General features: G+C 53.1%; 1 protein-coding gene across 4 annotated transcripts in view; it reads left to right on the forward strand.

Moving 5' to 3' along the window:
• Nucleotides 1-26,202, forward strand: part of PPP6R2 (protein phosphatase 6 regulatory subunit 2) — a 53,475-nt gene that overhangs the window by 21,503 nt on the left and 5,770 nt on the right. For 2 of the 4 annotated variants that reach the window (XM_078376787.1, XM_073002333.2), the window contains exons 7-22: nt 326-438; nt 1,020-1,133; nt 3,743-3,869; nt 4,701-4,853; nt 5,126-5,329; nt 10,141-10,205; nt 11,385-11,500; nt 15,289-15,374; nt 15,575-15,655; nt 16,380-16,477; nt 16,947-17,004; nt 17,903-18,045; nt 18,998-19,179; nt 19,936-20,098; nt 21,940-22,028; nt 23,754-23,961. In XM_078376787.1, coding sequence (XP_078232913.1) covers nt 326-438; nt 1,020-1,133; nt 3,743-3,869; nt 4,701-4,853; nt 5,126-5,329; nt 10,141-10,205; nt 11,385-11,500; nt 15,289-15,374; nt 15,575-15,655; nt 16,380-16,477; nt 16,947-17,004; nt 17,903-18,045; nt 18,998-19,179; nt 19,936-20,098; nt 21,940-22,028; nt 23,754-23,961 — 2,000 coding nt within the window. Of the gene's footprint in view, nt 1-325; nt 439-1,019; nt 1,134-3,742; nt 3,870-4,700; nt 4,854-5,125; nt 5,330-10,140; nt 10,206-11,384; nt 11,501-15,288; nt 15,375-15,574; nt 15,656-16,379; nt 16,478-16,946; nt 17,005-17,902; nt 18,046-18,997; nt 19,180-19,935; nt 20,099-21,939; nt 22,029-22,153; nt 22,448-23,753; nt 23,962-26,202 lie in introns of those variants that run through there. The other 2 variants (XM_078376789.1, XM_078376788.1) reach the window with 2 other exon arrangements.

Genomic DNA, 26,202 nt, shown 5'->3' on the forward strand with positions numbered 1-26,202 from the left:
GCCCGGAAACGGGTTGGCAGCCTGTGGGGCTGCAGTAACAGTGGGGGTGATGCGATCCCTGTGTTCCAGGCCCAGCCAGCCATCTGGCTGCTACATTTTAGACCCTTACACTTTCCAGAGGTAACCCCATGTAGAGTGTGTTACAGTAATCCAGCCGGGATGTAACTAAGGCATGTGCTGCTGTGGCCAGACCTCTCAAGAGTGAGTGCAGCCGGTGCACTAGTTTTAAATGTGCAGGGTTAAAGGTGAGGAGGTCTGCCGGGGTGGGTCCACGACCCCCAAGACGAGCCTTTGACCCAGAGGTGCCCTCTCTTTTCCTGCACAGCGGCAGTCCAACGCCTCCCAGACCTTGTGCGATCTCATCCGGCTCAGCCGAGACCAGAGCAGCCAGCTCCAGGAGGCCGCTGAGCCCGATCCTCTCCTTGCAGCCCTGGAGTCGTAAGTAGCAGACGGGAAGAGGAGCACCACCTTCTCCTCCTCCTCCTCCTCCTCCTTCCTGCCCAAGAAAGTCAGATCCTTCACAGGGAGTGTCCCCGACTTGGGTCCTGTAGCGGTTTAGGTCTCTGTTGGCCCCATTTTTTTTTCTTTTTTGGATGTCGTGTCAAAGGCAGTGTCGTATGGTGGTCAAAGGCAGGTAGAGGGAGTCGATGCAGAAAGACAGGTTCAGATCCCCCAGCCCACTGTGAACCTGCCTACATCGCCTCAGGCCAGCCGTGGGCTCAGTCTCACCGGCCTAGCAAGGTGGAAAGGGAGGCAGGAGAGCCAGAAGTGCCATGGCAAGCCCCTTGGGGGAAGGGTCTGGTCTTGTTTGCCCCGCTGGTCCTGTCCGGTTGGCTGTCCGGGTCCCCCAGCCGCTTCCAGGTGTGGCGGAAAGGGAGGACTGGGGACAGCACCCCACGGAGCAGAGGCCCCAGGGCTGCGTCCGGCCGAGCCACCGGGGGCAGGGCGGGGGCTCCTCTTGTGTGGATGCCTCCCTGCCCCGGGGAGGGGGCGGCTGAAGGGCCACTTTGTCTCGGCAGGCAGGAGTGCGTGGAGCAGCTTCTGAAGAACATGTTTGACGGGGAGCGGACGGAGAGCTGCATCGTGAACGGAACCCAGACTTTGCTGACGCTACTCGAGCCGAGGCGTGTCTGGTGAGTCCTCTGCCAGGTCCGGGGTGGGGCCTGCATGCCGCGTGGCTGTCTCTGTCAGCATTCCCTCGCCCAGGGCTACGCCGTCAGTCGTGTGATCTGTGCCTATCGGTTGGCCTAGGACAAGGCTGAGTGGGTCTTGGTTGGGGGCACGCGACGCTGCTGCTGCTGCTGCTGCTCAGGGGCTGGCTTTTCCACGTTTTCCTAGAGGGGCCGAACGAGGTCCTCCCCGTGGGTGGGTTGTCTCTCTTCCACTCAGCTCGATGGGCGGGAGCGGAAGAACCCTCTTTGTTCAGGAGCTCCTCTTCCTCTGTCTGGCAGAGAGGGCAGCCCAGCAGTGCCTTCGTTCTCAGCAGGACGGTCTCCTCGCTTGCTTCTTGTCCGTCGCTTAAAGAAAAGGAACCCCTTTCTGCTTCCCTTTTGGACCTGTTTGGAGCCACCCCATTGGAAGCTCAGTCTTCTTTTTAAGGTCTAAGGCATGACTGGCGGGAGTCCCTTTTTTCTCAGCCGAGGCCTCCTTGGGGCACCTCTTTGGGGGACCTGCCACAGGTGTCCCTCCACTGTGTGACCTCTCGCCCTTCTGGGGAGTTTCTTTGGGGTCTTGGAACCCGAGTGTCCGGGATCCACCTGGGACTGTCAGCTTTCGTAAGTGCCATCATCCTGAGGACCTCTTCTTTCTCCCTCTGTTTGGAAGAGGAACTTACTGTGACGTGTTCCTTTTGTGGAGGGGGGGGGAGAAGGATGTCCTCCTTCTCGCTGGGGAAAGGGTGCTGCGCGATGCTGGAGACAGCTTACGAGTCAGATCTCAGGGAGACGTGAAGGCAGGTGCCCGCCCCCCCCCCTCCTTCTGGACTGGTTTTGGTTCTGTGTTCTCTCAGTTTGTCCTTGGAACAAGGCTCAGGCTGGGGGGCCCCTTCCCCTAGACGGAGATGGGGAAAAGATAGGTTCTTAACCCCCCCGTTAGTCGAAATGAATGGAGGGGACGGCCCGTTGTCAGTTCATCCTACCCCCACCCCATACAAAAGGGACGTGCCACACACAGCAAGTGTCCCAACATGACTTTGGTCAGATCTGCTGTCTAGATCCACTGAGGAGGGATGTAAGAAAAGCCCTGGAGCCAAGGCAGAGCCATGGGGGAGCATGACGGGGGGCAGGTTCTGTCTGGCCCCCTCTTCGGTTCCTCTGGGCACAGCATGACAGGGGGAGGCTTTCTGTGGCTGTTGTAATCTGAGGTAGACTTCCTCTGAACCTGGAGTCCCCACATATGTGTCTGTTCTGAAACCTTTAATGGCATTTACAAACTACAACAGCACAAGCAAAACAGGGAAAGTAAAATTACACGAATTTCACAAATTAGGAGCGAGAAGCCGGGGACAATTTCAGAATTGCAGATAAGAAACGTGCAACAGCAGCGGTCAGGGCATTACATTCATCGCTCATGAAAATAGAAAGAATTGTGCTCAAAGGCTGTCCAGTCGTAGCAGAACCGTGGCCCTCTGTGGGACACAAATTCCTCTTGCCCGGCTCCAGTTTTCTGACTGTGTCACGGGAAGCCACGAGTATTTTGTAGGACTTCAGGAATGTAAAGTGAGTGAAACAAAACGTAAGGCCAAATCAAATCATTGTACAGTGGTGTCTTGCATTGCAACTTTAATTCGTTCCAGCGAAATCGCTGTCACAATGCGAAATAAAAAAGCCCATAGAAGCGCATAAAAACGCAATTAATGCGTTCCTAGGGGCTTCAAACTCACCGTTCAGCGAAGATCCTCCATAGCACGGCCATTTTCGCTGCCTGTTAAGCGAGGAATCCATCCCAGAAAACAGCGGGCAGCCAAGTTTTTTCCCGGCAGCCATTTTGAAACCGCCAACCAACTGTGCGAAAATGGTCGCTTTGCAATGATCGGTCATAGCAAAGCGAAAAAACCCCATAGGGAACATCATAAACCGATCGCAAAAGCAATCGCGAAAAGTTCGTTTCAAAGTGATTTCGTCGCTAAACGGAGCGCTCGCTAAGCAAGGCACCACTGTATTTGGTTTTCAGCCATGAAGACTTAAGTTTCAACAATGAGAAATTCACGCCTGGGGAAGGTAGTGAAAGAAGCTGTTTTATGTTCACCCAGACTTGGGATACTGAGAGGTGCCTTGTTCCTGGAAGACTCCTTAGTCGCCCTGGGTAGAATGACAGGTCTGAGTGGTGATCAGTCTAACTGGGCGGATAAGAGTGTGTCCATATCACACACTCTTTTTCTTGTAGGCTTCATACAACAAAAGAACGAGAGGATGGTTTTGGTGCGTTGAAGTTGGGGTTTTTTTTTGGGGGGAGAGGGGGGACAAGGAGATTCTGGAGCGTGCTGGTGCCTGTGAGTGCATTCTCTTACAGGATTCTTAACCTGGGGGGGGGGGAGGACGACTGGAAATGTGACTTCAGTGGCTGGGTGGCTGCTTCTCGGGGGATTCGTGGTGCTGAGCAGTGAACGGAAGAGCATAGCAAGGGCTTTGAACGGGGGGGGGGGGGGCAGGCCCAGGCCCAGGCCCTGGTTCTTGGCCCAGCCTGGTCGAGCTCGGTTGTGTTTGCTTTGTGTCTTGAACGTGGTTTGCCTCTCTGCCCACAGCATGGAGGGGCTGACGGACTCCTTCTCTCAGGGATTTGAACGGTCATACACTGTCAATAGCAGTATCCTGCAAGGCATTGAGCCGCGGCTGTACGATTTCCACCAACTGCTGCTCCACCCTCCCAAGGTAAAGGAAGAGACGGGTCCTTCCTCCCTGGGAGAGACTCCCTTTGCTTCTCTTTGTTGCTCACGGGTCCTTCACTCTCCTCTCCTCAGGGTCCAAGCACCAGGACACACACTTTTTTTGTGTGTGTGTGTGTGTGTGTGTGTGTGTGTGTGTGTGTGTGTGTGTGTGTGTGTGTGTGTGTGTGTGTGTGTGTGTGTGTGTGTGTGTGTGTGTGTGTGTGTGTGTGTTCGTTCTGAATCTAGTTAAGCCAGTTAAGGGAACTGGGGAGGGGCATATTAGGCCCCTGGGCCAGGATTGGGAGTCGTTTTGCCAGTGCTTGAGTTGTGCTGGTGGAACTCTGCAGTTTGATCACAAGGAGACCACAGGGTGGAGAGAAGGACGCTCAAGTGCCTGGCGTGGTTTCATTGGGAGAAGATGTGAAGCTTTAGAAGAGGTCGTCAGGTTGGTCTGTGCTCGCATATCAGGCAAAAACAAACAAAAAATCAAAAAGACAAGAATGTTGTGGCACCTTAAAAACTGTTGCATTTTACTGTCACATTGCTGTATAAAACAAACTTTAAGGTGCCACAGTGTTTTGTCTTTTGTTTTTGCCTGTTAAGCTTCTGAGTTGCACGGAGCTGTTGCGTCCATGGGGAGCCTGCGGACACCCGTGGCAGCTGCATCTGCTCTAGCAACAGGGCTTCTTTCCCTGTTCCGTCTTTGTTGCTGGCATGACTTGGACCAGCACGAGACGAGGGACAAGGTTGATGCCAGACTTGAAAAGCTGGTGTTTTGCTCAAGGCTGGGATTAGTCCATGCCGAAAAGCTGTCTCCCTTCCTTGTTGCTGGCAGGCAGCCCCCATTCTGACCACCATTGGGGTCCTAGAGGAGCCTCTTGGGAATGCCCGCCTCCATGGTGCCCGCCTGATCGCTGCCCTGCTGCACACCAACACGCCCAGGATCAATCAGGAACTCTGCCGGCTGAACACCATGGATGTGCTGCTGGTGAGTAGTGGGCAAGAGAGGGCGGAGGGCAGGGAGGGAGGGAGGGAGGGGGAGCCCACTTGCCTGCGGCTTGCTGGGAGGCAGCTTCACAGGCCTCACGGAGGAATGGTGGCAGTGGCGGCCCCTCTCCCACCCCCCCGCCCCCACCCCCACCCCCGTTCCTACTGGTTGTTCCAAAAAGAAATCCATGTGGAGTAGAAGTATTCTTATACCCCTGAGAGATCACATACTTTCCTAAGCAAACTTGGTTGTTTTTCTTACTTCTCTTGCAGGACCTGTTTTTCAAATACACTTGGAACAACTTCTTGCACTTCCAGGTGGAACTGTGTATTGCAGCCATCCTGGCGCACTCCGTGAGTGAAAGCAAAGCGTCCGTGAGCGACGCTGAAAATAAGGATGGAACAAATGGGAACGCAGTGTCTGAAAACTCTGATACGCCAAACAGTGACAGCCCTGAGAACATCATGGTGACACATGTAAGGGTCTCTCTCTGTGTCTCTATTTGGAAGTTAGGGGAGGTGGAATGGGTTGCTCCACAGGACCCCAGAGAGAAGGCTCTTGCACGGCCTCTGACTTAACCAGAATCGTAGAATGACTGAGTGGGAAGGGGCCCATGAGGCCATCAAGGCCAAAAACCCCACCCGCCCCTGCTCAAGGCAAGAATTCAAATCAGGTCTGAGAGATGGTTGTCTGAATGGCTCCAGCATCAGAGCGCTCACTACCTCCTGGGAGGATAGGTTTTCCTTTGTCGTACTGCTTGCCCCTGGTGCTTCTTCTGTCAGCGTCAGGCCCACTACTGGTTCTCAAGCTTCTGTGCCGCTTGGCACCTTCCCTGGTCCCAGCAGACCCGGGCAGCTTCCTCTAGTGGCCCAAAGTAGCTCAGCCGAGAAGCCAGTCTCAAGATCACATCTGCAGGCCGTCTCTCATCTAGCCTTCGACCTGTCCCAGTCCACAGGTGATCTGCCAGCAAAGGATCCAGCTGGCAGTCTTTGTCAAATAATGATAAATGTGTTATTTTAGGACGTAACTCTCAATATTACTTAGGTATTTCGTTTTTCTCCCTGAAAATTTAATGGGATGCATTAAAAACATTGATTAAACAGACCTGGCACCCAGTTTAGACAAATAAATCCAACGACATCCAACAAATATATTCACAGAATTCAGTTAAAGGCGTAGATACCAGAGAGGAGGATAAAATAAATCTCTTTGCAGGTGGTACATTATTAATAATTAAAACCCCAAAAGTTACATTGCAGAAAATCAGAGCACATTTAAATTTATTTGAAGAAATACAACCCAGTTCAGACCAACCTGTAGAAATAAAAGATGCAAGTGACGAGTCTGCTGACCTGCAAGAAGAGAACGTTGTTCTTCATAGAATCATAGAAAAGTGACGTTGGAAGGGGCCTCCGAGGCCATCAACCCCCTGCTCAAGGCAGGAATACAAATCAAAGCAGATCTGCCAGGTGGCGATCTAAGTTTTTCTTGAATGCCTCCCAAGGTTGGAGCATTTTTCCTGATATTCAACCAAAATCTGGTTTCCTTTAACTTGAGCCCATGGTTGTGTGTCCTGCACTCTGGGATGATCGAGAAGAGATCCTGCCCCTCCTCTGTAGGACAGACTTTCAAAGATTTCAGAAGTGCTATTCATGGTCTCCATGACTGCATGCTAATAGGTAGCGTTCTCTGCTTGCGCGAATCTTTGCAATGTTCCTAGACCTTCAAAATAAGGAGATTGTTAAGAGGCCTCTTTGCGCCTCTCACGGTCCTCCCTCAGTTTCCTTTTTTTGCCACCATTCCGGAGATATCCAAGGAACCCTCCGGGCCGCCTTCTGTCTTGCTGACCTGCTGTCATGGACTCTTTGCCGCTCCATGAGTTAATTCTCTCTGGAAAAGTCCAGTAGACTTTTAGACTTTCATTTTATCGCCAGCTGTGTAGCTTTTCCCCTCATGGGGACTCCTCGGCCCTTTATGGCCTCAAAGGGCCTCTTCGAAAAATAGCACGGCCGCAGCCTTAAACGGCCCCTATCTGACGATGGCTATGCCCTCAGCCTCTTCTGCGCCCCTGGGGGAACAGCAGGAACCCCGCCCCTGCCTGCATCGCCCCAGCTTCACTCTGACAGGGCCGCCTGAAAGAAGGAAGGAAGGAATGAAGGAAGGAAGGAAGGAAGGTCTGCCTTTGGGAAGCCTCTCTCCTTTCAACCACGGATCCCCCTCAGGAGGCAGCCTGGGCTCTGGCCCTTGAGACTGTGCCTGCTGCCTCGGCCACGAAGCCCTCCGCTGAGGAGTTGGTTGTTCCGAAGGCCTCCGCCCCAAAACCTGAATCGTCGAGAGAAAGGCTCCTGCTCCTGCCGTCAGTTCTTCTCTCAAGAGGCCTGCTGGGGAAGAGGGATCGCCCACTTCCGCCACCTGGCCCACCCAGACCGGCCGACAACCCAGTGCCTTGTCACCAGGCCCATCTCTCACCAGGCGTCCGTCCAGACAAGGACTGGTATGAGGCTGTTGATACCTGCCATTATCACCCTCGCTCTCTCGGCAATCCCAGCAGTTCCCAGCAAAGGACGCCTTGGGCCTGGGTTCCGGATCTCGGTCTGCTGCCATACGCTGACCCCAGAGTGTCTCCCAAGCTGGCTTCTGTCACGATTATGCTGCTTTTGGGGATGCTGCATATCAATACCCACATCCATCCTCATTCTAGAATGATTTGGATGAGGGTGTGGATGGGACGCTCCTCAGGTTTGCAGGTGGCACTGAACGGAGTGAGGGGAGTGGTGCTTCATAAGGCAGAGTCAGGATTCAGGATTGTTGTCGTTTAGTCGTGTCCGACTCTTCGTGATCCCATGGACCAGAGCACGCCAGGCCCTCCTATCTTCCACCGCCTCCCGGAGTTGTGTCAAATTCATGTTGGTTGCTTTGATGACACTGTCCAACCATCTCATCCTCGGTTGTCCCCTTCTCCTCTTGCCTTCACACTTTCCCAACATCAAAGTCTTTTCCAAGGAGTCTTCTCTTCTCATGAGATGGCCAAAGTATTGGAGCCTCAGCTTCAGGATCTGTCCCTCTAGTGAGCACTCAGGGTTGATTTCCTTTAGAACTGATAGGTTTGTTCTCCTTGCAGTCCAGGGGACTCTCAAGAGTCTCCTCCAGCACCACAATTCAAAGGCATCAATTCTTCGGCGGTCAGCTTTCTTTATGGTCCAGCTCTCACTTCCATACATCACTACAGGAAAAACCATAGCTTTGACTATTTGGACTTTTGTTGGCAAGGTGATATCTCTGCTTTTTAAGATGCTGTCAAGGTTTGTCATCACTTTCCTCCCAAGAAGAAGGCGCCTTTTAATTTCGGGGCTGCTGTCTCCATCTGCAGTGATTGTGGAGCCCAAGAAGGTAAAATCTGTCACTGCCTCCATATCTTCCCCTTCTATTTTCCAGGATGAGATGGGACCAGTGGCCATGATCTTAGTTTTTTTGTTGTTGAGTTTAAGACCGTTTTTTGCACTCTCCTCTTTCACCCTCATTACAAGGTTCTTTAGTTCCTCCTCGCTTTCTGCCATCAGAGTGGTATCATCTGCATATCGGAGGTTGTTGATATTTCTTCCGGCAATCTTAATTCCAGCTTGGGATTCCTTCAGTCCAGCCTTCCGCATGATGTACTCTGCATATAAGTTAAATAAGCAGGGAGACAATATACAGCCTTGTCGTACTCCTTTCCCAATTTTGAACCAATCAGTTGTTCCTTATCCAGTTCTAACTGTTGCTTCCTGTCCCACATATAGGTTTCTCAGGAGATGGATAAGGTGGTCAGGCACGCCCATTTCTTTAAGGACTTGCCATAGTTTGCTGTGGTCCACACAGTCAAAGGCTTTTGCATAATCAATGAAGCAGAAGTAGATGTTTTTCTGGAACTCTCTGGCTTTCTCCATAATCCAGCGCATGTTAGCAATTTGGTCTCGAGTTCCTCTGCCCCTTCGGAATCCCGCTTGTACTTCTGGGAGTTCTCGGTCCACATATTGCTGAAGCCTACCTTGTAGGATTTTGAGCATAACCTTGCTAGCGTGTGAAATGAGTGCAATTGTGCGGTAGTTGGAGCATTCTTTGGCACTTCCCTTCTTTGGTATTGGGATGTAGACTGATCTTTTCCAGACCTCTGGCCATTGTTGAGTTTTCCAAACTTGCTGGCGTATTGAATGTAGCACCTTAACAGCATCATCTTTTAAGATTTTAAATAGTTCAGCTGGAATGCCATCACCTCCACTGGCCTTGTTGTTAGCCAGGCTTTCTAAGGCCCACTTGACTTCACTCTCCAGGATGTCTGGCTCTAGGTCAGCAACTACATTGCCTGGGTTGTCCGGGATATCCAAATCTTTCTGATAAAATTCCTCTGTGTATTCTTGCCACCTCTTCTTGATGTCTTCTGCTTCTGTGAGGTCCCTTCCATTTTTGTCCTTTATCATGTCCATTGTTGCACCAAAGGCTCCAATTTTCCTGAACAGATCTCTGGTTTTTCCTTTTCTGTTATTTTCCTCTATTTCTTTGCATTGTTCATTTAAGAAGGCTCTTAAATGAACAATGAAGGAGGAGGATTCAGGATTGCCCAAGACTGAATCTAGGTGTCTAATAGTAGCTAAACATGAGTTGACAGTGTGATGCTGCAGCAGCAACAGGAAAAGAGAGAAAGAAAGAGGGAAAAAAATAATGGAGTGACTTCAACAGATGGGAGCACTAGGCAGAAGCAAGTGAAATGAATGTTAACAGGGAACAATGTAAAGTTCTGCGTTTGTGTGTACGAGTTATGTGCTATCAGGTTTTATCTGAATTTGACTTAACCTAATAGAATTTTCAGTGTATGTGAGATACGTGAAGAGTTTGTACAGCATCATATAGTCATTAAGAATGTGTTGGTTGCCAGGCAGGAAGGTAACTGCGGCACAGTGACATAGTGGTGTCAAAGTTTGCCTTGACTACCTTTGTTTTTGTCTGTGAGGACCGGTGGAGTGAGCGAGATGCTCTCCAGGCGTCAGAGGTTCTCTCATGGAAGAGAAGCGGTTGTTGATTACTGGCAGCTTTGGAAAGGCTCAAAATAGCTTCGTATTACTACTGGGTTCCTGCCTGTGCGTAGCCTGTTGGATTTTAGGCCTGGGGACTGCAGGTGTGTGTGTGTTGCGGGGGGGGGGGTTCTATGTTGGGGCTGAGGCCTTCCACCTTTGTCTCTGTGGCTGCAACGGGGGCTGCCTATCCAGTGTCGTTTGTCGAGCCTTGATGTGCTCCTCTTTTTCCTCTCCAGCTGTTCCAAAAGTGCTGCCTGGTGCAGAGAATTCTGGACGCCTGGGAGACAAACGACAGAATACAGTAAGGCACTTTTCCTATAAGCAAAAGGGGACACAGCCCCCAAATCCCTGTCCTCCAGACAGGTTGCCCTGGGGCGGTTCTTCTTGAGGGTAGAATTGTCTTCTGTCTGGATCCCTTATTCTTTTCCAAGTTGCTTGTTGTTTTAACTTCAACATATATACCACCCCATAATGCTGGAGGACTATGGGCGGTTTACAACATAATTAGGCAAACAACAGCTTGCCCCCCCCCCGCAATAAGCTAGGTACTCATTTTACTGACCTCAGAAGGATGGAAGGCTGAGTCAACCTCAAGCCAACTACCTGAGCCCATCGGGGTCAAACTCAGGTCTTGAGCAGAAAGAAGCTTGGCTGCAGTACTGCAGTTTAACTGTTGCACCAGGAGGCTCCTAAATGCCTTTCCCCTTAACTAAGGTACCTGCTTTCTTCCCCAACCCCTCTTCACCTGCGGAGCATGCCCTGCTCTGCTTAGATGGGAGAGAGTTGTGGGCCTGTACAAGCATGAAGCGGAGCCTCTCTGCAGGGCAAGCAGTAGGGAGCCTGCTTTTTTCCCAGGGATGTTCCAAATGGCGAGTTCCGCTCAGAGGTGTTTGCTTCTAGTTTGAAGGGCTGCGCCCTGCAGAAGTTCTAAAAAGTCATTCTTCTGTGCACAACCACCTATCTGGCTTCATGAAAAGTCCCTCGGTCTTGGGCTTGCATTCGGCTCCAGTCCGATCCTGCTGTTAAGGGCTGCACGGCTGGCAGTCTTGCTACAGGAAAGGCCTCTTTTCATTGCCACATCCAGCACCCTTTTCTGGGCCAGGCACACTCCTGCTAGGGTATAAGATTGGCTAGTCTCCCATGGGAGAGAGATGCCCAGAGACCACGGGGAGGAAGGGAACAGGCGCCTTGCCGTAGCTGCAGCTCTTGGAATGGTTTTTCTGTGTATTTGCACAGCCTGCCTTCCTTCCCCGATTCAGCACTTTGTCTGTAGAAGCGTCAAATTTGAGGGGCTTTTGCAGACTGAAGGGAACTCAGCGGAACAGGGAGGGACACGCCCCAAAGGCATGAGCTCCAAAAAAGGAAAGGCGCTTTTTGCTGGATTGTTCTGAGCGAGGCACAAAAGCCATAGATGCGAATGCACAGCGGGTCACTCAGAGGGTCGCAGATACGACAAGTGACCTGGGCTGTCCTTTTTCAGAGCAGAAGGTGGAATGAGGCGAGGCAACATGGGCCACCTGACGCGAATCGCCAACAGTGTCGTGCAGAATATGGAGAAGGGCCCCATGCAGACCCACATCTGTGAGTTCATTAAAGGTAGGACGTGGCTGGGTGGAATGCGACTGTCGGAAGCCCTCCGGTGGCCTTTTGGGCCAGGCAGCTCTGGGTCTGTTCTCTTTCTGCCACCTCCAAGCTAGAACTAATGCCTTGAGCTGGACAGACAGAATGTACCTCACCCAGGTTTGGAGCCCCTTTACTAGCTTCTGTCCTGACCCTGGTCACCGCTCAGAGTGGACCTTTAAAAAGTCATCGGCAGCTGAGGACCAGCGGCCTGCAGCAGTACTCCTTTGTTTATGATCATGCCTGGATGTGGACCATGTCCTGCAGTGCCTTTCTGTGGGTCCTTGTGGGGTTGGAGGGAGGAGGAAGGAAGAGCCTTTCCAGGGTTGACCCACTGTCCCCAGGATGCTCTTCCTCTCTCCCACCCCCCAAAGTGAGGCTTCCAGAGCAACAACATTGCCCTCCCTGGGGAGGCAGGCATTTCAGGGGCCTTTCAAACCAATGGCTCCGAGGGTTTGAAGGGACGGCTTGCAGTGTGTGCTTTATTTTACTTGGTTTGAGAACTTTGCTGAGAATCTTCGGAGTTGACGAGTGGTATCATGGTATGTCTGATTAAATGAAAATAAAGTCCACTGCAGCAGCCGCAGCAATAAAACACTAATTAGTTAAAGCATTCTATGAAAATCAAGAGGTGTGACTGAGCAAGTTAGCAGTCAGAAAAATGTGTCAGCGAGCAAATCGGCTGCCAGCTGGTGGCAAGTGCACTTCGTGTCCAAAGCCTGCGCAGTCATGGTGGTGGCATCACTCCTTGGTGGGCAGCCTAGCAGAGAAGATTGCTCATTGTACCAGGATTACATGAATGTTGCTTGACCCCAGTCCAGAAGGGCCTCCCCCCACAGATCACAGGGACTCGGGCAGTTGATATGGAAGAAGGCACCCTTTCGGCGAACTTGGGCCTGGGCTGTACAGAGCGTTGCAGACCCTGAGTGGCGCCTTCAGTCTGGCGCTGTAGCTGACGGGAAGCTGAGTACAGAGAGATTACTTGGCTTCTGGACTGGAAACTGGCTCCCTATCCTCAGTGTCTCCACCTTTGGGGATTTTGCTTGAGTTGGTAAGCCCATAATGCCATCTAGGCTGTAGTCCAGATCGATGTGGCTGTGTCAGACTTGGGCATAGTGAAACGGTGTGTTACCTTTGCCCTAGTGACGCCTTGCTCCAGACCCATTAATGACCAGTCCCAGCATCTTCATTTCAAATTTAAGAAGCACTCGGGACACTCCTCAGGGTGATGGCCAAGGGGTGGAGACGCAGTCCTCCACAGAGGCATTCTAGAGTGGTCCTAACCGACTAGATAGGCGGGATATAAATCAAACAAACGAACGAATGGCCCTGCAGCCAGGAGCGGAAGCACTGCTGTTCTGTGCCCTCAGCTATCGGAGGAGAAGCCGTGGAGTAGCAGTGTCCTTGTCATGTTGCTGCCAGTCAGCAGGGAGGGGCATGGATAAGCACAGTGAAAGCCAGTTCCATCTCCAAACAATGGCAGAGCATTGGCTGAACTTAATTGGAGGGATTTTAAGAGGCATGCCTATCAAGAGACTAGGCGCTGGTATGGGACTGGAACAGTTTCACAGTTTTCATGAGGCAAACAGAAAGGAAAGAAAGTGGAGTGACAGCTTCGCACACTGATGGCACTGAACCAAGCCCCAAATATGCCAGGGGCTATCCCCCCACTTGTTAGTGATGGTTGTTTACCTGCCTGATAATACCAAGATCTGCCTATAAGAAAAGATATAAATGTGCTTACATCACTCCTCTGCTTCTAAGCAACTAAATATGTGTGTTTCCATCAGTTATCTTTTTTTTAATATTTTATTTTTAACAAAGGGTAACAGGAACGAAAAAGGGATTGAGGTTAAAGGGAAGGGGAGAAACAATGACATACGACTAATATCCACTCTATACATATTGCCATATCAACATTCCAAATTGCTCTTTTTGCTATTTTTTGCCTTCCAGATTTAAGTTCTCATTCTAATGCATGTTCTTCAAGTGATGTCTAATGACTCAAACCATTTGTAGAATAAGTCCCATCTTTCAGTTGCCTTTTGTAGAGGACAGTCCTTCATCACTTCTGATAAAATGTCCATTTCCGCTGTTTCCCGTATCATCTCTATAAGATCTTCTTGTTTCGGTACTGTCGGATTTTTCCAATTTTTGGCATAAAGGATTCTAGCTGCAGTGACTATGTATATAACTATATACTTCTTTTCCTTATCTATGTTATCAGGTATCATACGCAATAAAAACAGATCTGGGGTTAGTGGAACCTTACAAAGCAATATTTGTTGCAGCACAGCATGTACAGTACTCTTTTCCAATACTGTTTCGCTGCTTTACATGACCACCACATATGGTAATAGCTTCCCACATGTGCTTCACATTTCCAACACACATTTGATACATCTGTATGCATCTTTGACAATTTTTCTGGAGTCATGCCACCTGTAAAACATCTTTTATATATTCTCTTTAAAATTAACCGATCTTGTAAGCTTTATATTATTTTGCCATATTTTCAACCATTGATCAATATCAATATTATGCCCTATGTTTTGTGGCCACTTAATCATACATTCTTTAACCATTTCATCTTGCATTTTGATTTCTAACAGATAATTATATATTTTCTTAACTATTTTATCTTTTGAACCTAAAAACAACTTATCAAATGTTGTTTGTTCTGAATAAAAACCTTCGTGTTTCTAGCAGTTATCCATCAGATGTCAGTGTTTACAGTTTCCATATCTCTCTTGTATACATTATATTGCAAAGCGAAATAGGTAGTTGCCAAAGAACTACCATATTTTTTGCTCCATAAGACGCACCAAATTTTTAGGAGAAGAAAACTGCAAAAAAATCTGTTTTCTTCTCCTAAAAATTAGTGAGCCTTATGGAGAGGTCCGTCTTATGGAACACACCCTAGGACCCTTTAGAGACTCGCCCTGCCCCCCCGGGGGTCAGAGGGGGCGAAATCGACACCTTCTGGGACTCTTCTGAAGCTTCCCAAGCCTCAAAAGAGTCCCAGAAGGTGGCGATTTCGCCCGCGCTGGCCCCGTGGGGGGTGGTTGGAGCGGCGCAAAGGTCCGGGAAGGCTCACGGGGCCAGTGCGGGCAAAATCACCGCCTTCATTCCATAAAACGCACAGACTTCCCCCCACATTTGGGGGGGGGGAGGTGCGTCTTATGGAGCAAAAAATACGGTATTATTCTTTCAGTGACCTTACTTGTTGGACTGGTTTTGCTACAAGTTTAAAACTACTGTGCTTTTAGGGCAGTTTAAATCCACCCACCCCATAACTGTTCTAACACTCTTTTAAACAGATAAACAGATGAGGTATCAAACCTTGACACAACTTCCAGTCCAGTCTAGATTGCAGCTGGTTTGAGTGGTCAACTTGCCCAGAGATTTGACCATTTCTTCCCGATAGCTGTGTCTATCTAGGCGATGTCTCCCCACAGTAGAACAGGATTGCAAAAGGGTGCAAGGGATGCAGGACCTGAGCAGGGCTGTCGCCAAAAGCCAGCTAGGCTCTGTCCTTCCCTTCACTTGCCAGCCGGCCACCTCCGCAAAGCCTACTCATCACATCCTCCTCAGGCTGAAGGAGGTTCCTGCCTCCCATGGGGTCAGGTGGGGTTGTAGTCCACTTCAGGAGTAGCCGTGCAAGTGGGGGGGGGCGGGGGAGGTAGGCACCAGGTGGACTCCTCTCAGGGATGCTTCCTGCCTTGGCAGTCTTGGCGCTGAGCTCTCGGTCTGCTTTTCCACAGGGCTCCCTGAGGATTGCCAGGGGCGGTGGGAGAGCTTTGTGGAGGAGACCCTGACCGAGGCCAACCGAAGGAACACCGTAGACTTGGTGAGGCTGCCCAGGGTGATGGCCGGTTCCCCCCCCCCCCCCGCCCTTGGCGGCCGTCTTTGGAACCGCTCTTCTGGGTGGGTGGGTGCTCTGAGCCGCAGAGAGGCAGGCTCCCTTCCCGGGGCAGGTGGCGGCGGCGGCTCTCCTGGCTGCTGATGCCCACCGCCTCTCTTCTCTTCCCTTCTCCTCTCCTCTCCCAGGTGAGCACCCACCACCTGCACTCCTCCAGCGAGGACGAGGACCCCGAGGCTGCCTTCCCCAACGAGCTCTCTCTCCAGCAGGTAACCCCACCCAGGGCGCTCCAAGGCCGAGAGCCCTTCCGGCATGGGCGGTCTCCAGGGGATTGGTTTTTCTGAGGGCAGGGGGGGATGAAGGGGATGGGTTGAGACTCTTCTGACCGAGGGCCAGCCCCGTTTGGCCCTTTGGATTGGGCAGCTGCTCTTTCTTTCTTTCTTTGGCCAGCGAGGGGAGAGGGTCTCAGCGGGTGTTTGTCTGCCGTTCTGAGGTGAGGGAGACGTGCTGGTCCTTGGTGTGTCTTATTCTGTGCCGGCGGAAGGGAGAGACCTTCTGCAAAAGGAAGAAGCCCCTTGGGGTGTTCTGCCTCCCTGCTCTCCCCTGGAAGGGGCCCTGGAGGACAGCTCCCTTGCCAGATTCCTGGGCCCCCTGGGAGACGACGGAAGGAGCAGCTCCCGGTCCAGGAGGGCTGTGTAGACACTAGTGCTTTGAGGTGGCATGAAACAGCGGGGCAAGGGTGAAGGTGGCACCGGTGGGAAATGTTCACTGTCTGTGGCACGGCGATACTACTGAGTTTGTGTTTTAGTTTTGTTACTTGTACATTTCTTCTGTTTTTTATCCATTTAAAAATGGAATGGGAGGGCATATGTGTGAAGAGGACTGACTTTTGGGGCTGAGCTCTCTGTGGGGGGGCCGGAGTGGGGGGGGGCTTGGCCGGCGACCCCTGGCAGGGCTAGGACCGTGGTACAGCCTCGCTTCCTCTCCTCCTAGGCCTTCTCAGAGTATCAGATCCAGCAGATGACGGCCAACTTTGTGGATCAGTTTGGCTTCAATGATGAAGAGTTTGCTGACCATGATGACAACATCAAGTGAGCCCTTCCTGCTCCCTCTTGGGGGGGGGGGAGGTGCTCCGGAGGCAGCCCAGCCTCGGGTCTCTCTGAAGCCCCGGTTGCTGGGGAAGGCCTGCGTCCAGGGGGGCGGCCTGCAGGTGTTGCTTCTGGCCCTGCTTGCCCAGGGAGGTGGCCCATGGCAGGCAGCGGGGACTTGGACCCACAGGAGTGGCACGGCTGATGTGGGGGCCGTGAGCCAATCGCGTGCGGTCAGTCTGTCGTAGGTCTCCCGGGGGGGGGGAGCTGAGTGTGGGGAGCAAGGGGGACTCGTGTGACCCCTTGAGAAGGACATAGGTGTAAGGAAAGCCTTTTCACATCTGGGTCGAGGGAGGGAGACGCCTGCTGCTGCTGCTTCTGCTACAGGTCACGGGGAGGGGAGGCTTCCCTGAGCAGCCCCCCCAAGCCCGCTTCTCCTAGCCTTCAAGGGCCTGCCGCTTGTGTCTTCCAGCGCGCCTTTCGATAGGATTGCAGAGATCAGCTTCACGGTGGACGCGGATGATGACAGCGTAAGTAGCTGCAGATCACTGGAAGAGGCACCCCGTGGGAGTCCTTGCCCATTCTTCTCTCAACGCCCCAAACAAGATGGGAGCAGCACCGGGCTCTCTTAGGTACTGGGGGTGCATTGTCCCTAAATCCTGAGGCCCCAAGCAGGTATCTCTTGACACCAAGAAGGAGGGCATTCTGCACACACACACCCCGGGGACTGCTGCCACTGCCAAGGCTGGGGTGACTGACTTCCCGGGGCGGGGGCGGGGGGTTCTCCTGATGGCCGCCTGTCCGTGAGGTTGCCAGTGAAGCCCCCAGAGTCGCGCAGGGCTGTGTTGAGGACAGGAAGCAGCACCGTCTCCCGCAGTGGGCCAGGATACAGAGAGAATTCCTACAGAAGCAGCAGGTGACGTGACAACTTTGGAAGCCAGCTCTGGCAGGCAGAGGAGCTGAACGAGGTCCACCAGGCGCCTTAAGAAGTGTGAGGGCAGTGATGATTGCCCACATGTTCTTCTGGGTGTGGCAGCCTTGGAGTGCCACACCCATGGGAGATCTTCCTCCTTTTCCAGCCGGGAGGCCTGGCTCTCAACCCTGTGGGCTAGAGAAGAATTGCTACAGAGGGAGTCAGGAATGTTCTCCCTTGGATCAAAGGAGGGAGGAGGGTGTGTCGGATGGCCCTGGGAGGTTGGTGTCCCCTCTCTCCCCTTGGGAGCCCAGGAGCCATCCTGCAGGTGCGTGCACCCGTCAGTGCTTGAGGACAGCCATCAGGTTTCTTTACCTGCCTGGGCTGAAGAAGTGCCTCTGCTGGCCCAGGCAGGTGGCCCAGGAAGTGCCTGTCCACACCGAGCTGTCGTGGCTGATCCTTCTCGTCGGATCCCCTGACGTCAACCCTAATCCCTGTGTTGACTTTTCTCATAGCCCAACGCATCCCTGTTTGAAGCCTGCTGCAGTGAACGAATCCAGCAGTTTGACGACAATGGGGAGGAGGAGGAGGAGGAGGAAGAAGACATCTGGGAAGAGAAAGAAGTCAGCTACGCAGTGCAAGCCAAGTCCAGGACACGGTAAGGCGGCCGTGGGCCAGGCGCCTCCTTTTGCCCATCCGTCAGCTGTAGGGCGCCTCGCGTTGCCTCTCCTTCAAGGGTACAAGAAAGAAGTGGGTGGTACATCCTGCCAGGCGGGAGTGGCCGCAGGAGGGCTACAGTGGGGCCAGGACTGCGGGTAGGTGGGCTTAGGCGCACCAACTACCCTTCCGCCGGCAAGGCAGTTCATTCGGCCAGGGAACTGGTTTCTGCCGTCGGGCTTAAAGCCAAGCAAAAAAGCAACAGGTGCTTCTTCTAGACCTCCTTGTCGCACTTAAAGCACTCTCTGGATGGTTTGCAATTCAAAGGGCAGGCTACACATTCTGGCCCCTGTGATCTGGGTCCGCAATTTGCTGATCTCAGAAGGATGGAAGGGCAAATGGACCTCCTCCCAGCTCCCTGGGATTGAAGAGTCTTGGCTGCAGGACTGCAGTTGAACCACTGCACCACGAGGCTCCTGAGCTTCCTGGCCATCTTCACCAGGAGAGCAAGTGGGCCTGGGGGCACCTGCCACCCTTTCACAAATGTCCTGAGGTGCAGAGCTGCCACCGCTCTCTCTCTCTCCCCCCCCCCCCCCCGGTGCCATGTTGCCCAGCAGGGTGGCTGGCTGTCCTTGGAGTCTGTGCTGCTGGGCGAGGTTTGCAGAACAGCTCCTGTCTGGGTCTCCTCCTCTGGAGGCTCGTGTGGGGAGAGGTTACTGCCTTGTTCCCCGTGCCCCACAGCTGGTGCGGGAAGCCGGGCAGATGTAGGGGATTCGCTTGCCCCCGCCTGGAGAAGCCATCCTGTCTCGGCAGCCTCAGGGTTAAGAAGGGCATTGGCCACTCGTGACACTTAGCAGAGTTCCCTCCCCCCCCCCCCGGAAAATGTCTGGCCAGGAGGGAAGGTGCAAGGGCCCCTCCTCAGCGTGTGTCCTCTTCATGATTCTGTTCTTCAGGTTCGGGGTCTCTCCCACTTTGGAGGGTTCGGCCAGGAGCAGCGTAGAAAACGGAGACCCCGATGGCAGCGCGGACTCTGGGGAAGAGGAAGCCAGACCGGCTGCTGGGCCTCCTCCTGCTCTCCTTGCTGAGGACAGGGGCGGCCTGCCGGAGAGTGAGGGCACCGGCTCCTCTCCCGAAGGTAATGGGGACTCTGCCAGCTTGGCCACCCGTGGCTCCCCACGAACGGGGGGCCTGGGGCCTGCGGGTGCCCTGCTCGGGGCGGGGTGGGGCGGGCCCCCCTTTTCCCTGGAGGGTGGATGGTCCTGTTAAGTTGAGCTCAGCTTGTCTGCCGGTTGCAAATGGAGGAGAGGCTTCTGCCCTCCGGGTATTGATTTCCATCACTGCCGACTCCCCCCTCCCCCTCCCATGCAGTGCACCCCCTTTACGAGGAGCCCCTTCTCCTCTTCCATCTTCTGGGAAGAGCTTGGCCTGGCTCTGAAGTCTCCGGGCTTGGCTTTCCGGCTGTCCCTGTACCTGCACCTCAAGACAGGATGGCTGCTGCCTTGCCTTGGTGGGCCCCCCTCCCCCCCCACCCCCCCACCATCATCTTTGAGGATTCGGTTCCCAAAAGCATGAGGAGACTCCCATCAGGAGGGCAAAGGTCAAGAGGCCCTTGTCCTTCCGAGGGGCAGGCCGCCACAAAAAAATAAAAATAATTTAAAAAGAAGCAGGCAAAGGCAAAACTGAGAGGAAGATGCTGGGCCCAAAAGCCTAGCTTGGTGGTGGTGGAGGTTTGAAGCCTTCCCTCCACCCTTTGTAGTCGCAAAGTGGGGCCTTCCTCTGGGTGGGGCGGAGTTTGGGGTTGCCATTGAAGCCAAGGGGCTGCCTCCCCCCCCCCCCCCCCCCCCGGCTGCCGTCGAGTGAGAGAGCCACGGGGTCCTTTTCCTCTTGGCAGGATCTGGTTGGACAGCCGCGTTTGAACCCGTGAGCTCCTCGCCCCCTGCCTCCTGCGTGGCCATGGACGTCGGGTCCAGCGTGTGGGATTCGGCCGCCGACGACCTGAAGGCTCCGGAAGAGAGAGGCTGGGCCAAGTTCACCGACTTCCAGCCCTTCTGCTGGTCAGTGGGGTGGGCCCCTGAGCCGTGACGGGCGCCTGGGGCACAGCCGAGAGGGGGCGCGACCTGCCCCCTTGGCTCTGGCCCACCTGCCCCTCGGGTGGTCCTCCGTCAGGACTCTTTTGTGCTCGGGAGGCTCCCGGGGTGGGCGTCCTTTTACCGCCCCCGCCCCCACCACCCACCCACCCCCGGAGCCCAGCCTCAGAAGTGGGCCCGGTTGATGGTGGGCTGATGAGCCTGTCTGTGTGGGTCCTGGCCATTGGAAGAGGGAGAGCGCCCTCTCCCCGGGCGTTGTTTTTCCCTCTCGTCTCCCGTTGTTTGGAGGAAGCCGCTTAGAGCAGTCTGCGAGGGCTTCACTGCTGGCACTAGAGGACAGGCAGCTCACAGAGGTCGCTCTGTTGTCAGCAGAGATCCCGGCGCCTGGGTCGTGACAGAAGTCGCCGCGGGGCCTTTCCGGATCGCGTGGAGACATGTAAACAGGAGCTCTATAGAGACTGCGGGAGGCCTGTGGCGATGGGGCCAAACGGCTGTGGCAAGGCCCAGCTGGGTCCCCTCGGCTGCTTCTTTGGAGAAGGAAGGCGTGGGAGAGCCGGGGCCCTCCAGGTCCTGTGTGTGTGCGCCCCTGTGGTCGGGAGGATGGCAGGCACCCGTTGCCTGGAAGGGGCCTCTCGTTGACAAGCGGCTTCTGGCTCTGACCTTCCCTTTCCTTCCCCACTGCAGTCTCTTCCTTTACTTTCCCTCTGGGGCATATCTCCTCCCCCCCCCCCGCTTCTCCCAGGCTTCCCTTGTACTGAAAAAGCTGCGGCGAGACCAGCAGCTGCGGTTTGGGATCTTTCTGGTTTTTTCAGTTGCTGTCGGTGTCCTGGGAGTTACTGCCGAGGACGTTGGCCAGTAACCTGCCTCCCACTTTTGTCCTGGAGTGCCTGTGTTGGGAGAGATGAGAGCAGCTGGGGGGGGGGGGAGAGCATGTGGAAGCAGGGCCAGGTTGCTCTGGGGGTGGGATGGGGGTTCTTTTCTTTCTTGCTCCCACCTGGCACTGTGCCCAAAGGGTGTTCCCCGTGGAGACTCCCTCCTCCAGCCTAGCAGGAGGAAGACATTTCCCTCCAGCCCGCCTCTTGCTGGGTTGTCTACTCTTTATTATGTTGTGAAATTCATAAAGGAGGTTGCCAGACACCGAGATACATTGTTTCAAATATATACTTTACTAAGCCTCTTTGGAAAAGGTACACGGGGATCCCTAAGAAATAAACAAAACATCTAAAAATTATAATACATACCATATACAATTGAGCAACATATGCAACAGCATTCCATGTAACGCCAAACGATAGGCAAACTCAAAGGTTATGCCTTGCATGTAGTATAGCACCGTCCGAGGGAGGGTGTGTGTGTGTTTGAGGGTGAAACAAAGCTACATTTATAAGGGTGATTGACTATAGGGAACACATGAGGTTCCTTCCAAGTTTGTTCATTGAAGAGAAAGGACATGTTACAGATTGCGTATTACAACATATTAGGACTAAGGATTGCTTCCGGCCACGGATGGGGGCTCTGGCGGGGGTGTGCATGAGTGTAGCAGACCCTTCCTGTGGCGTTCATTAAAATTTATTTATTTATTTATTTATTTTATTTTATTTATATCCCACCTATCTAGTCGATTAAGACCACTCTAGGCGGCTGTGCAACTTTGTGTGGATGAGAGTGCCGCGTCTCAGCTCAGGTGGCCTGGTCCAGTGTGCACTCCTTTGTGCACTCCTGTGGGCAACCAAACTCTGCAGCCTCGTGCAGAGAAGGGCCCCTTGGATGGGGGGGGGAGAGCCTCTTCAGCCTCTTTTCCCTTCCAGCTCGGAAGCCGGTCCCCGTTGCAGTTCGCCCGTGGACACCGAGGGGAGTGACTTGGAAGGAAAGGCCAGGCCAAGTCAAGAGAAGAACGGTAAGTGACCAGAGGAGGGGGGCCCCCTTCGGACCCTGTCCATGTGACGGCGAGGAGAGGGAAGCGACAGGCCACTTGCTGTCCCACCTGCCACATCCGAGATTTCTGGGCATGTTCCTTTTTAGGGCCAGGCTGGCGGAAGGCAGTTGGGTCCCAGGACAAGCAGCCGGACGTTTCCTGCGTCCCCTTCCCGCCCACCATGTTACCATCCAATTTTAGGTTTCAATTCTCCGGCAGAAAAAACAGATAAAAGACAGTGCATATTCAGTCTATGTAAGCCAATTTATTAAACATAGAACTTGACCCTGTCCTAAAGGCGGATCGGAGGTCCTCATCATACATTGGTAAAGCATTTTATAAGCTTCTTACAAAGGACAACAAAGCACAGCATCCCCTCATTGGCCTCCTGAACCCCATGTGTGCCCACTGGGCCATCCCACTGGCCATGGTAGACGTGAGAAAAAAATATCCAGATTGCATCCCAGGGTTAGTGGCTGCCACGTTTGTGAATGTGTGAACCATTGTGTATTTTGAAACATGTTACAGCCACCTGAAGCGCTGTGAATGTTATTCTGAGTTGGCCTTGGGAATGTTTCTGTGAGCGCCAAACGGGAAGAGACAGTTACTTTGAGATGAAATGAGGATACAAAAATGCATTGGCTATACAAAATGCGTATAAGGTACAGATACGTGAAATCATATTTCAATTACAGGTACAAGATATGTACCCCGCCTATCTGGACCGATGGACCACTCTAGGCGGCTTGTGTAAAATGCTGATTATGAATGCCAAGCACACGTGAATCAAATAGCATGTGTTGTCTTAAATTGTAAAGCCAGTACTTTGTATATGTTATATCAGAACCTCATCCTTGCCCGCTATCTATCAACCACTGTGCCCTGTCTAGAGGCCGGATTCTCCTGTTCCTGTGGGTGAATGTTTGGGGGAAACTAGGGTGGGGGTCTCCATGGGGATGATAAGAATGCCACCCCGTTTTATTTATTTATTTATTTATTTATTGGACTTATATACCGCCCCATAGCGCTACAAGCACTCTCCGGGCGGTTTATAATTTAATTATACAGACTACACATTGCCCCCCCCCCCCAAGCAAGCTGGGTACTCATTTTACCGACCTCGGAAGGATAGAAGGCTGGGTCAACCTTGAGCCGGCTACCTGGGATTTGAACCCCAGGTCGTGAGCACAGTTTTAGCTGCAGTACAGCATTTTAACCACTGCACCACGAGGCACAGTGTGCTCTCCCCCACCTTATACATAAGTGCTCTCCCCCACCTTATACATAAGGTGGGGGAGAGCACAGTGTCTCATGGCTTGGCTGTCAGCTGAAGCCAGCATTATGGCCAGGGGGTTGGGTCATCTTCAGGAAGCAGACACTTGAAAAATTGGCAAGATGAGCAGGGGAAAGGTGCCTTTAAAAAGAAAAACGAAGTGCCATTTGGGAGGCCTGCTGGAGGTGTCCAGCAAAGAGGAAGCCGGTGGCCGATGAGAGGCTGCTTGTGAAATGGAGGCTCCGCTGCCTTGCCGGGAAGACCCGGCTTGTTCTCCAGCAGCCTTCCAGGTCGGGGGTCAGGGGCCTCTGCCTGAGCGCCTCGGGCATGTTGGCCTGCCTGCTGCATGCCCGGTGGTGGCAGGAGCCCAGCCAGCCAGCCAACCAGCCTGGGGAGCGTGCTTGGTGGGTAATGTGTGCTTTCTCTCCACGCAGCCAGCGCCACCTCCCCTTGCGTCTGGAACGTCTGTGTGGCACGGAAGGCGCCCCTGGTGGCCTCCGACAGCAGCTCCTCTGGTGGCTCGGATAGTGAGGAGGAGGAGGACAAAGCAACGGCGGTCACGGAAGCCCTCAGTGCCGATTCGAGCCAGGAGACTGTCAGCTTGACGGTGGACACCAAGCACGAGAAGGCCGTGTTCACCAGGTACGAAGGCGCTGGCTTGGGCAGGGCGGGACGGGGTTGAGGGGAGGAATTGGAGGGGCCATCAGAAGCCAGCCTGAACCTCAGCTGGGTCTCTGGGCGGGCGGGTGGGTGGGCGGGCAGGTGGACACAGTGCAGGGGCTCAAGGTAGCGCCAGGCCTCCGGTGGCTCTGTGGGGAGAGGGTTGCTCTGGACCCCCACACAGAGCCCCCCGAGGATCGCCACCTCGCGAGGTCAGGCAGGAAGAAGAAACTGTCCCACTTGTAGAAAATGCTGTGCAGGTCACGTGGCAGTGGCCCCTTAGCTGAGGCACGGAGCCGCCAGGCTGCAGATGGCCTCGGCTAGCAGGTTTCCTGTCGGGTGGGCAGCGGAAATGGGTCTATGCCACCAAGGCCGATGTTGAAGCCACGTCTGGTGCCTGCCTTGTGTGTCACCTGCTACTCGACAGGAGGGGCATTCTGGGTCTGGTGCAGGTCGTGGCCCCCGTGTTGGGTCTCTGTTGTGGATGATGAGTGTGATTGAGAGGGGGCAATATCCTATGGGGAAGCCCGGGGGGGGGGGTGTTCTCTGAAAGCCCACGTTGCCAGTTGCTGTCAAGAGCACTAGCAGGATTTGCACTTGGGTGGATTTCAGTCGTCCCGTCTTCTTGGTCTGTTTGTGGTCACCTTAACCCGGATGGGGCCCCAAAGGATCCCTGGACCGAGACCTTGGGCAGGGCCACCCTGTTGGGGGAGGCCAGGCTCCCTGCCTAGTAATTTGGCTTCACACTCAAGAGTCTGTCCCTGGAGGAGAGGACCCCTGCTTTTGGCGCAAGCGTGGGCGTTTGGCTTTGGGTAGGTGGTTCCAGGGGCTTGACGGAACCCTTGAGATTGACACCGCTAGCTGTGTGTGTGTGTGTGTGTGAGAGAGAGAGAGAGAGAGAGAGAGAGAGAGATCAGGGCTCACCTGGAGACGCAAGGCCCAGGAGGGGCACCTTCGGGCCTCTGGGAGGTTGTCAGGAAATGCCCTTCCCATTGGGGGGGGGGAGGAAAGCAGGGGATCCTATGATGCAGGCAGCGGCTTTGAGTCATCCTGCAAGAGTGACCTGGCTCGTGGGTCTGGCGCCTGAGGGGAGCGGCTGTCTGTTTCTGGGGCAATGAAGCTGTTGTTTTGAGACATCAGGGGCGGTCTCTTATTTCATCTGATGCTTTAAACCAGGGGTGTCCAACCTTTCACCTTCCCTCGGCCACATTAGAAGATGAAAATTTGGTTTGGGCCGCACATACATTTGGTTTGGGCCACATGGGGGGGCAGCCCTAGCCGTCCTCTGCAGCCCCACTCCAAGCGCGCTTACCGGCAGCTGCGATTTCAGACAGCAGAGGCTGCCAGCTTCGACTCCGGCGGCTTTATGGGGCCAGGAGGGGGTCCACCTATTGACGGGGATGGCGCAGTGCAGTCACGCAGCCCCCCTCTCCCCTCCCCTCCCACTCCTTCCTTCCTTCCCTCTTTCCCCCTCTACTGTTGTTTTTTTTTTTTTTTTTGCATTTTTATTTTTTATAAGGGATAACAAAAAGGAAAAGGGAATTGGGATTGATGAGGAAGAGGGGGGACAATAACATACTTTCATCCATTCTGTACCTATTGCCATATCAAGATTTTAAATTATTCTATTTACTCTTTTCTGCCTTCTAGATTCAGTTCTCCTTTAAATATGTACTGTTCACAAGCTGCCTGTTGATTCTGTCCACTTGTTAAATAGATCCCATCTTTCTGTTGCCTTTTGCAAGGGATAGTCCTTCATAACTTCTGATAAAATGTCCATTTCGGCTATTTCCCGTATCTTTTCAATAAGATCTTCTTGTTTCGGTACCGTTGATCTTTTCCAATTTTTAGCATATAAAATTCTAGCTGCCGTAACTATGTATATAACTATATAATTCTTTGACTTATCTATATTTTCAGGGATCATACTCAATAAAAACAGTTCTGGGGTTAATGGCACTTTACAGAGCAATATTTGTTCCAACATTACATGTACTCTTTTCCAATATTGTTTCGCTACTCCACATGACCACCACATATGATAATAGCTTCCCACTTGTGATTCACATTTCCAACACTTATTTGATACATCTGTATACATCTTTGACAATTTTTCTGGGGTCATGTGCCATCTATAAAACATCTTTTATATATTCTCTTTAAAGTTCACCGATCTTGTAAGCTTTATATTATTTTGCCATATTTTCAGCCATTGATCAATAT

Source organism: Pogona vitticeps, chromosome 5, assembly GCF_051106095.1.
Source record: "Pogona vitticeps strain Pit_001003342236 chromosome 5, PviZW2.1, whole genome shotgun sequence".
In the NCBI taxonomy this organism is placed as follows: domain Eukaryota; kingdom Metazoa; phylum Chordata; class Lepidosauria; order Squamata; family Agamidae; genus Pogona; species Pogona vitticeps.